This window comes from Biomphalaria glabrata, chromosome 8, assembly GCF_947242115.1.
Source record: "Biomphalaria glabrata chromosome 8, xgBioGlab47.1, whole genome shotgun sequence".
Lineage (NCBI taxonomy): Eukaryota > Metazoa > Mollusca > Gastropoda > Planorbidae > Biomphalaria > Biomphalaria glabrata.
The window spans coordinates 5,697,580-5,709,204 of record NC_074718.1 but is presented as its reverse complement, the minus strand read 5'-3'; the positions used below and the strand labels follow the sequence as shown (position 1 = coordinate 5,709,204).

Sequence of the window (11,625 nt, the reverse complement as noted above, 5' to 3'; positions counted from 1 at the left end):
ACCGGGCCCAAAATCTTTGCTATCAGGGAATACGGCAGTTGGTCACCCATGAACTAGCTTGCTCTCCACAAACTCAAAAACATACTAAATATATATATATATATATTTTAAAAACTAAAATTGCATATTCAATAATTGTATTTTTTAAAGTAGGAAAATTAGATCAAATTTACAAGTACTCCAGCTCTTTCTTCTAAAATATAGCTTGCTATTAGATATCAGTATGATTAGTAATAAAAAAAAAATATTATTAAAAGCCTTCCCAAAATATGTATATATATATATATATATATAGGGGTCACAATAAAAATTCTGCCCCGAGACCCCCACATACCTAAATCCGGCCCTGGACACACGGGGATTTCAACTCTATTTCACACACAGTCTTTTATCGGGTATCAAAGATTATATAGCTCCCATAGACATACAATATGTCTATCTGTATAATAGCTCCATATTAGTACCGATCTCCGACATTTCTTTTGTTTCGCGCCTTTAATAGTTAATGTCTTTATAACTTACAGAGTAAATAAAAAAGTAATCCAAGGTAAAGTTGTAAACAGTGAAAACAGCTATTCTTTCAGTCTATCCATAAAAATAATAAAGACTATTATAAGAGTCTTGATCTATCTAGATAAATTTATCACACTAACCATTAGATCCTAGCAGATCGAGATCTTAAGATTTAGATTTACATTTAATACGACCTAGTCTAGATGATCTAGATTTAGATCTAAATTAGTCTAGATCTAGAATAATTTCAAATCTAGTGAGAGTGACAATCTAGTGACTCTACTCTAGTCTCTATAAAATATAAAAAGTATAATAATAATAGTAATATACTAATATTAATATAGATCTAATATTAATAATAATAAATATAATTCAATTTAATTGTAAATAAAATAGTTCTAGACTAGAAATAGATTTTACTAGATTAACTAGATAGTAGATCTAGTAGAACTTAGGACTTAGTAGAACGAATTAGGAGTTACAAAGTATATTATAATAATTAATAATATAAAACTAAGACAATAAATTTTATAAATAATTAGAATCTAAATTCAGCAAATAAAGTTATAAACTTATAATTAAGTGTCAACTAGTCTAAAGATTATATAATATATAAATTATTTAAATTAATACTAGATCTACTAACTAGACTCTAGGTAACCTAGATTCTAGATCTAAATCCAGTTCATACAAATAGACAATAGTAATCACTAAAACAGTCATAAAAATGGCAGACTCCTATTCAATGGTAAAAGGTGGAAAACTAAAACTTAAAGGCCAAAAACAGAAGTATGTTTCAGCTTAAAATTATGATTTGATCTAATCAGTGCTTTTTTGTGTGAAAGTAGGCACCGGTACAGTGTACCTGCACCTTTTTCAATTTGGGGAAAAAATGATTACTTTTCTTGTATTTTAACTATTATTAATTTATTTTTAGTAGTTAAAAGTTAGGCAATCCATCACTGGGTACCGGCACAATTTTTACAAAAAAAAAGCACTGGATCTAATGACCTAGTCTAATTGAGTCATATTGACTCTAATAGTTTAAATTAAATGATAGTAGCCAGTAAGTCTGTTATATTGTGCACATTAATTTTTAAATATCAAGTCTCTATTACTACTATTAAGGTTAGGGCTAGAGTAACCTGTTGCTGGCTGGTACTATCTATTTTTTGATGATTTGTGGATATGTCACAGTTTTATTGTCTTAAATTTTTATTTTGATGGCTTAAGTACAATACTATTGGTACTGCAGATGATTGATTTCTTTACATTGCCAAGTTGCTTTTCTTTTCATTGAAATGACAAAGTTTTTCTTTTGCACCAAAGTTTGGTGGCGCATAACTTTTTGATATTTCCTGAGTTTTTAATTAACCTAAATTAATTTAATGCATTTAAGTTACAGATTTGTTCACTTTCTTTAAATTGGACCCAATCCTTCTTCGGACTGAATTCTTAAGTACCAAAACAAGATAATTGAACCAGCCTATTAATTATTCGGTGGGATTTCTTAATGCGCTTTTTATCACATTTGGCTTACTTTCGAATGAAATATAATTTATATTTCATAGCCGAAATGATATATCAACCAAAAATAAAAATAATGGAGTGTCTGATGGTAGTCAGACTTTTTTCCTCTTACAAACAGCATTACTAGCATCTTACATAGATTCCTTATATATTCCTTATATATATATATATATATATATATGTGCAATTTTCATTAAATAGATTTACTATATTGATAGTAATGTTCTAGTTACTGGTAAGAGTCAATCCCATTTCACTAGCCTGCGACTTGAGATTCCTACTACATCAGAGATTGAATCTCTTCCTTGGGTGCCTACTAAAACCCGATAAAATAACCCACTCAAGATTCCCATCTCGATTTCTACCTGATATTTCAATCACTATTTTTAGAATAATAGTAATAATAATAATTTAATTTAAAGAGCGCTTTTAAAAAAAACGATACTGTAGGCCTAAGGTGCTGTGATAACATAACAAACATAAACAATAGAGCTAAAATGACAAGTGAGTTCTAAACCTTTGGTCTGTGTACTAAAAAAGCTGACAAACCATAACTTTTGAGGGAGAACCGTGGCATCACGAGAAGTGTTGAGTCCATGGAGTGCAGGAGTTTCTGAGCTTAGGTACAAGGGCATTTCTTTATTGTAGATGCACAGATGGCAAAGTGTGGCCACCTTGTTCAGAAGCCACAAAGCCACCACGCCCCCTCACCAAGTAGTAGTTTGTTATAAAATACTAGGTTTGAACTATAATCTTTTTGTTTTCCCCTTGTATATTTATTTGATTGCCTCTCTAGAACATTGAGATATAGGCTTAGCTTACATAGATAAATCTATTTCCATGTTTACCATGTGTATTGCTCTCTCTAACAACTATTGGTGTGCTCAGGTCAAAGAAACACAAAAGTCACAAAAGAAAACATGACGGCAGTCTGACAGATGCACCGGACAAGACAAACGAAAGAGAAGACACAAATAAACATGGTGAGAAATGAACACACACACTCACATGCAACATGAACTTCCTGTACATCCAATATGTCTGTAGAATGTTTGACATGCTTAAGATGCTCCTTAGAGTTCAAGATAATGACATCCTAGCCCAAACCTCCCTCAGGATGATGGGGGATCACAGTGGGCAGGGTTCAAACTCAGGACCATCGAAACTACCAAAGGATAGTCCAGCAAGCATACCACATGACCAGGCCGCCATCCATCAGCTTTCATGAGCTCTTGTTTTTAAGTCTTTGTTTTGTTTCTGTAATGTCCTCCTACAAAGTGTTGCATATGATGGATACAAGTGTGACTCAGCTTGCTAATTAGTTTATCTATTAGGCTGATGGATCTAGAGTGCTCTGATATGTAATCTATTAAGTTTGAGATTTTGTAACTGGTGATCTCTTTTGAAAGCACTGGCTTGAATGACTGCTTGGTCAATAGTATGCACTTCAGACTGCCATCACGATGGTCCAGAGTTTGAACTCTGCCTTCCCCTGCCATCCTGCTGGAGGTTTGAGCCTCATTTCTAAAGGAAAGTCAGAAACTTATTAAAAATAAGATAGTATTAGCATTCAGTCTTTGTATATTCAATTTACTTTGTTAGTCATTGTTTGGATAAGGAAGTGTACATAAAATAAAATTAAAATTTCAATTCTACAATTTCGTGTTTAAATGATGCAGGTGGCTGGTGGGAAATCAAGAAGTTTGCAGACATTGCGGCCAATGTGGCAATTGAATTTGAAGACAACACATACATCACTGCTCTTGACAATGGTGGCCTGGCTTTAGGGCCAACCAGGAAAGTTGGTTAGTAAAATATTTGAATTAAAAAAAATAGTGTTTATTTCACCATTATTATCATATAAAAAAAATAATTGTATTAGCCCCTTGAGCTAATGATGTGGATAATGTGGCTAAGTAGTTAAGTTCCTGGCTATGAACTGAGGGGTCAGTAGGTCACTTAATCCACCCAATTCTGATGGGTATTTGACATAAGATGGGCCACATGACACAATTAATATTATTTAATTATAACTGTCAGCCATAGAAACAGATGACTAAATGCATGTCGCGTAGGATGCAAACATCTTCTTTTTTGAAGTAACGTCAGTATTATATAAGATAAGATGAGCTTTACATCAACTTCCCCTTGGACCGCAAGGTTTTAAATGATGGAACATTTTTACGCAGCTCACCATAACCAAAAAAATACTGCTGCCTAATAGCTTTGTTTAAAAAAAAACTTTATAAGCACAAAACATAATTTTTCTTTAAAAAAAAAAAGAGAGACAACTGTGCTATTTTTCCAAAGTCTACTTTAGATGAAGTTACCATTCTGTGTTTTCTGTATCATTTTTATAAATTTGTAGTTGGCAATATGTTATACTTCATGACACCTGCACACATTTTATGAATAACATTGTGAAGGTGAAAGTCTGTACTTTAGAGTGCATCAGAAATTTATGAGTTACTTTGTTCTTTAAGGTGAAGCTCCTGATCCAGCAGAAATCTTCACCACCATAAAGGTCAACGAAACCAAGATAGCTTTCAAATCTGGTTATGGCAAGTACTGGGGTGTAGAGGCTGATGGTAAAGTGGTTGGGGTGGCAGAAGCGATGGGTTCTAGGGAACAGTTTGAACCAGTCTTTCAAGATGTAAGCTAATTCTTTATAGTAAATAGTTTTAGAACTCACAAGCTGAGTATTAGACATCTTTATTAATGGATAGCTTAGCAAAATGTGTAAAAACAACTTTAGATAGAAAATATTTGTTTTGTTTTAAAAACCTTTGACCATGAAGAAAAGAAAATGAGTAATCAACACACTTAACTAGCCACTAAATTAAATCAATATTTCTAATTCATTATACAGTCCAAGATTTGATATCAGTTATTCAAATATTGGGTCCATTGCAATGTGTTTGTAAAGCTTTTAGACCAAATGAAATTAATATCTATGGGAGGAAGACAGCTGCTTGCAATCTAGTCAAATCATTGCCCACTGGCTTAATTATCTAGATTTAAAAAAAAAAGAATAGAATCTCATATTGAGTATGATTTATCAATAGTATTTAATCTATTCATTTATCATGCAGGGTAAACTGGCCATTAGTGGCTGTAACAACTGTTTCCTGTCCTATGACGAGGAGGGTAGAATAGTTTGTTTAAGCAGGACAGCAGGGCCGAAAGAAATGTTGCGTGTTAGGTCAAGCGCTGCCAGAGAAAGAGACCCACTTGAAGACATCCCTAAAGAAGATCGAGGCTCTGTCAAGGAGGCTGAAATCAACTATGTGTGAGTTTGTAACGTAGGGACTCATTATGTGAAAAACACGGGCACTAATAATTGAAGCGTTCTGCACACAGGCCCAGCCTTAGTTGATTTGAGGCCCTAGGAGAAGGGGATTGGGTGGCCCCCTAATGAGACAGAAAAATACACAATGAATTAATAACCTTTACTGTATACATATCTAAATAAAAAAATAAGTTAAATTCATAGAGCACAATTTCCATAATGTTCAATAAGTGTTCTGTAAAAATTATGCAATCTAGTCAAATCATTGCCCACTGGCTTAATTATCTAGATTTAAAAAAAAAAGAATAGAATCCCATATTGAGTATGATTTGTCAATAGTATTTAATCTATTCATTTATCATGCAGGGTAAATTTGTTAGCATTCGTACAGATGTCATAAACAGAATTTTTAGCGCAATCCAAGCGATATACCACAAATGTACTTCATGGACGATTCATGATCACCAGACTAAAAATAACGCTTCAACATTTCACCAAAAGGAAGAAGCAATGATCTTCCAACATCTGTAGTCTAACAAGTAGATCTAAACATTCACGAATAAACCTTGCATCGTAGTAGAGACTTACAGTTAGGTAATTAGACATCAAGTCATTTCTATGTCTCTCTCTAAATTTTTTTTCCCATGTTTTTTCTCTAAAAAAATTTATTTGAGTCCTGTGCGAGGGCTCCACCAATCGGAGGCATTAGGCGGCTGCCTAGTTTGCCTGTTCCTAAGGCTGGTTCTGCTGCACATGAAGATTCATTTTTCGCATTGGTAAAAAATTCAAATATACTCCCTAGATTGTATTTTTCATAAACCAGGGGAGAGAATCCATACTAAAATTTGGCACAGATTGTGATTTTATTTGTTTTCCTCCATTATTCTGTAGGAAAAAATTCCAGAGTTTTCAAGACAGACGCCTACGTGTCAGTGAAGCAGATAAGAAAGATTTGAAGAAAGCCAAACGTGAAGGAGATCTGCATGAGGTGATGCTAGACAGAAGAGAGAAAATGAAAGCTGACAGATACTGTAAATAAGCACCACACACAGGGTATGGAAACTGTAGACAGACTCTATTTTTAGAATTAAAACATTTAAACTTTTAAACTGCCTGTTGATGTCTTGCGTTTTATGTTTCTCAAGAAGTTTACATATCAGACAATTTAGCTAAGTCAACTTTATTTCATGTTAGTAATTTCAAAACTTTTGTATCTTTCTTCAAGAGAATCTATAAGTAAACTGTGCATTGGCTGATATTTATAGTGCAGTACTTTAGAATATTAGATTGTTCTACTTTAAGTTATATTGCATATATGTAAAGGTTACTTACTAAACTACAAAGTGTAAACTCTAAAGTGCTTGCTGATGTGCTATCTAGAATTCATTTATGCTGCAAATATTGGTTTTAATACAGAAACTTCTATATCAATATGTAGTGTAGTTACATCTTTATCTATAATGTAGTGTAGTTACATTGTCCCATTGAGAGACATTTCAGTTGAAATGTGGAGGCAAGTACTTTGAGGTGGCGGGGCTGGCCATGTGACCATTGAACCCTGATTGCTTACTAAAGCTACTGATAAGAACAATTATTTGGGATCTGGATGGTCTGTTCGATTGGTGCTACATTTTGCACCAAAGTGGAGATGTGGAATCAAGAGTGTTCATGGCTTGTGCCCTCATCAGTGCTGTTCCTTATTTCACTAAGATTTAATTTACCTTTTTTTTTCTCATTACAAATTTGGTCCTGCCTTTAGAATGTAATGTTTGGCCAAGACCTGTGTGATGAATGTGAACTAACTACAATAAATCAAATACATCACAAAGTGTAAGGTAGAACTCAATAAAACACTTCAAAAACAAATAAACAAAACAAAACCTGTTTCCAATTCTTAAAAAATTTAATGAAAAACAAACAAAAAAAAAAACTAAACAACTTCATTGAGAATTAAAAAAACAAAACAAATTGTCAGTAACAAGAAACAAATTGAAAACAATTGTTTCAAAAGTCAGCAAAAGTGAGAAAAATGATTTCCCCTTCCCCCCCCAAAAGCTGAAATGTGATTGGATCAAACAGAGTAGATAACTGCTAACAGATTCAGTTCAAAAATAAAATATCCAGGAGAAAGAAAACTAAGTGGACAAAACAAACTGTATCAACTAAGGTTGGAGAGGGGAGGTGAGGCAGAGTGTACCAGGACAATGAAGGTGCAAGGTGTGCAGGCAATGCCAGTGGTCAATAAAAGGACACATGGTATGGACACCAACAGAGAAGAAACCAGTGTGTGTGGAAGAATGGAAGAAAACAAAGGAGCATCATACAATTAGGATTGGAAGATTGGTTCACTTGGTCAAGTCACAGAAGTTCACTGAAGACTTGGCCACCTTGGCAACAAAGATCTACACTGAAAATATTGCAGGATCTAGGAATATCCGTTTGGGGTGGGGGGGTCAAGGATTTATCTAAAAGCACTAGTAGTGGACATTTGAAATCTTTGGAAAGAAACAGCTCATCCTTTCCCAATGTTTTCTTCTTATTATGTTTATAAGCTCTAATTATGACATCAATGAAGACAACAGAAATGGTTAAGAACTCTTATTCAAGAGGTTGCATGTTTGACAAAATGTTAAAACTCAATCTGCAATAAAGGTCTCCCTTCAAACAACATTTTCAAAATCAACAATCAAAATTTTTCTTGCTTTATAAGAGAAACACAGGAGAAATGAGATGAGGGTGTCAAACAAACAAATCCGTGATCACAGTCGACTGTACACAATACTTACATGAATATAATGCCAGAAGATAGGACAGTTTAAAAAAAAAAAAAAAAACAAGAGTTCAATAAATAGCTATTACAAAGAAAAGGTCACTCTAATCATTTGATGACTACTAAAGTCTCTACTTTCAGCTATCATAAAATTGTGACATTCAACACTACAATGTGCAGGAGTCAAACACTGAACAAAATACCACTTATTACCAGTAGCTGAGACATCCACCACTATATCATCTATCAGTTTAGAACTGGAGCAGACACACTATGGAAGAAAATAATATGGTCCAGAGAATCAGGCTAGTTGAACTGAAATCCAGGAGACCACAAAAAAAACAAAACCACTATCCCAATACAAAAGTGTGGATTTAAACTCTCATGAATTAGAAATGTGTGGATTGAAACTGTCATTATCCAGAAATTTTGTGGATTCAAACTCTCATTATTTAAAAATCTGTAGATTCGAACTCTAATTGTCTAGAAATTAGAAATGTGTGGTTTGAACACTAGTTAACTAGAAATATGTAGATTCAAACTCTAAATTATCTGGAATTGAAAGTTTATTTGAATAATGAACATCTTCCTTCAATCTAAACTAAAACAAAAATTCAAAGTTGAAAACTGAAACTAATGAGATCTGCTGTGTCCTATTGTACAATGACCTGAGAGTAGAAACAAGCAATACATGAGCAGAAAGAAACACAAATGAGGTGAATACAAAACATAATAAATACCTGAAATACAGTTCTGATTTGACTAGAGACACATCACAAGCACACAACAGCATTCATGTATCAGCAACACATTCAGTCACACAAAAAATAAATTAAATGAAACAATACATTCAACCCAGAGACTCGCAAGATGGAAGATTTAAAAAAACAAAACAATAACAAATTTCATTGTTACCAGTTCTGGAGTTCATCCAGTGGTTCTCACACAAAAACTGCCACCCTACCCAAACAGGCCTCATAGGACTCCAAACTTGAATATTACTGCTTGCATAAGATGAAAATTTCACTATCTGTTTTTGACTCTCAAGCAGAGTAAGCCCAGCCCTATGACTCAGGCCATCTTAATGTGACAATCACATGACTTTACACTTGAAAACATTTTGCAAAAAAAAGACAGAAATCTTACAATAGGAAACAAATCCGCAAAATTTGGATATTTAAAAAAAAAAAAAAACAACATAAGATCACATGTTGACAGTTGTAACCTTAACATGTGTTAGTAGAGACTCAAGTGTCTCCCTTTCTTCAACAGATGCCGGTTGTAACACTTGACAATGTGATCTTGGTTTCAGAGACTGGTTCGGGTGCATCACAAGAAATAAGGGTTAAAAGGTAAAGGTCAATGTCTTCTCTGTTCTGCAAGAGGACACCACCTGGTATGGATAAGTGCCTGCTGATTAGTTGCAGGGGCACGCAACAACAAAAAAAGCAGCATCTTCATAAGGTGATCATTTCCAGAGTGGTCTGACTTTGATACAGGGATCTTTAACACACATATGACATGTAGAATGGAAGAGAACTAGTCTAACTTTGTACAAGGGGAAAGAAACAGCGACTCGACTTTCAACTAGTGTGGGACATGAGACTAGGAGAGAACAGACTTAGGTTTTATCCCCTAGATTTAGTGTGGGTCACTAGACTGGGATGATCACAGCAATATCAAGGTCTATATTAAATGTAAAAACATTTCTTTCTGTCTGGACTCTTTGAACAAATTAAATTATTATTCATTTATGCAAAGGCAACAAAAAATTAAATAATAATTGAATAAATAAATCAAAATAATAATAATAACTGTATCATAAGGAAGTACAATAGCTGCAGACCTATTTAAATACAGCTTACTGCACAAAATAGCCACAATGGTTGACCAATCAAATGTATCTACTGTTGATGCCCTTTAAGCACAATTAACAATGAAAGCCAGCGACTTCATACATGGAAATCCCTTACATTAAAAATAGATTTCACTCAAGGGACGGAGATTTCAAACAATGCTCTTGGAAATCCCAATATGAAATAATTCTTTCTGTGTTCTTGGTGTTGAGCAGTGCACTAGTTCAATGACAACAAGATAGAACAACACAGTTTCACATCTCAGAATCAAACCAAGTCGAATCAAAGTGCTTTGTTTTATGAATGGATTTCGTAGAAAGTAAAAACAACGGAGAGCTTTCAAACCGTTTCCACCATGACATCATCTGGATTTCTGCAAAGATGAAAGCCCAATGACTTCCTTTTCAAACCACTCAAAGTTGCCTCTTGCAATGCGGTGACACAGTTATGAAAATTGAACATTTCAATGTTCTCATTTCTTTTTTAAAAAAAAAAAACATTGTGTACTTGTCATAATAAGATTGCCAAACTTGATGTGTAGAGAAATATTCCAATGTCCAAGTATGGGAATGAAGATATGAAACAAGAAGAAATAATATCAGTAGCAGTACAGCTAAAAATGTCCAATGGTCAACACCAATATATATATATATATCATTCTATTCACATATCTACATCAAGAAGATTGGACCATCATCTTCAGAATCACAGACTTTTGTATTCGAGGAAGAGAAATAAAAATATGCTTTTGAAATCTTTCACAAACAGCTGCCTGTCTTTTCTTTTCCTATCTATAAATTTGGGTAGAGAATCAATTGACTGTTTAATACAAAAAAAAAGAAGCTGACAGTGTATTTCCACTTCTATCTAACTGTGATCAAGGTACAGCTAAACGCTAGTTAAGAAAAATTGAAACAAACTCGTCTCAAAATATTTCATTAAAACAGTTTTAAATTTTCATATTTCCCAGCCAGGAACACCAAAAAACATCACTCTAGATGAAAAGATATCCAACGCAACTTTTAGTTCCAACTGGCTTGTAGAGACCCCAGTCAGCATTTTAGGATTTCAAAAAACTGCAGCTATATAACTGAGAACGTAATCCATTAGATAACAGCATAGGAGGAGAATGACAAGCAGGTCTCCCTACTCATTCTGGCCATCCTCACGAAGCCAATCCCATGTATTGTATCCACTGTTCAGGTACATCCACCCGTGACCAATCAAAATGCATGTAAAAAGAATAAAGACCAGATAATAAAATAAAATCAAAGCCAGTCTCATCGTCCGTTGAGGTGAATATCACCTTGACCTGGGATCTCATCCACTTCCTCTTCAATGGATATGATCTGTTCCACACTCATGGCCTGCGTTGAGTTCCCATGACGAAATTTTAACAGCTGGCGAATGTGTACCCAGTGTTTGCGATTCTCTTCCACATTCCTGGCAGGTATTTGAGCTTCAGTGAACATCCTGGCCAGAATCCTTAACAGAGAAATAAAACAAAATGTTATATCATTTATATAGAAGTAGTATTTGATTGTTTAGTAATTTAAGCATAGATTATATCCTAAGATCCTTTTATGAGGGGAGAGTGGTAGTCAAACCCTGTGTAAGTTTTCTTAATTCGTAACGAGAATTATTCAAATCTATGCATTGATTCTAAG

General features: G+C 34.0%; 2 protein-coding genes across 8 annotated transcripts in view; one reads left to right on the top strand and one right to left on the bottom strand.

Annotated features, from left to right (window-relative positions):
* The first annotated feature begins 545 nt into the window (after positions 1–545).
* On the top strand, positions 546–6,441 carry LOC106057314 (protein FRG1-like). Of its 2 annotated transcripts, XM_056038444.1 has the most exons (7): positions 546–820; positions 1,150–1,302; positions 2,932–3,026; positions 3,723–3,848; positions 4,527–4,696; positions 5,136–5,332; positions 6,224–6,441. In XM_056038444.1, exons 2-7 carry the CDS (start codon positions 1,241–1,243, stop codon positions 6,369–6,371), a joined length of 798 nt encoding a protein of 265 aa, XP_055894419.1. In that variant the 5' UTR covers positions 546–820; positions 1,150–1,240; the 3' UTR covers positions 6,372–6,441. The 2 variants fall into 2 exon arrangements, with proteins under 2 accessions (XP_055894419.1, XP_055894418.1); XM_056038443.1 differs by having other exon boundaries at positions 546–1,302.
* Positions 6,442–7,216: 775 nt separating this feature from the next.
* The window catches only part of LOC106057313 (uncharacterized), a 217,775-nt gene continuing 213,366 nt past the window's right edge, over positions 7,217–11,625 (bottom strand). For all 6 annotated transcript variants that reach the window (XM_056038436.1, XM_056038435.1, XM_056038437.1 and 3 more), the window contains one exon: positions 7,217–11,443. In XM_056038436.1, coding sequence (XP_055894411.1) covers positions 11,239–11,443 — 205 coding nt within the window. In that variant the 3' untranslated portion in view covers positions 7,217–11,238. The remainder of the gene's footprint in view (positions 11,444–11,625) is intronic.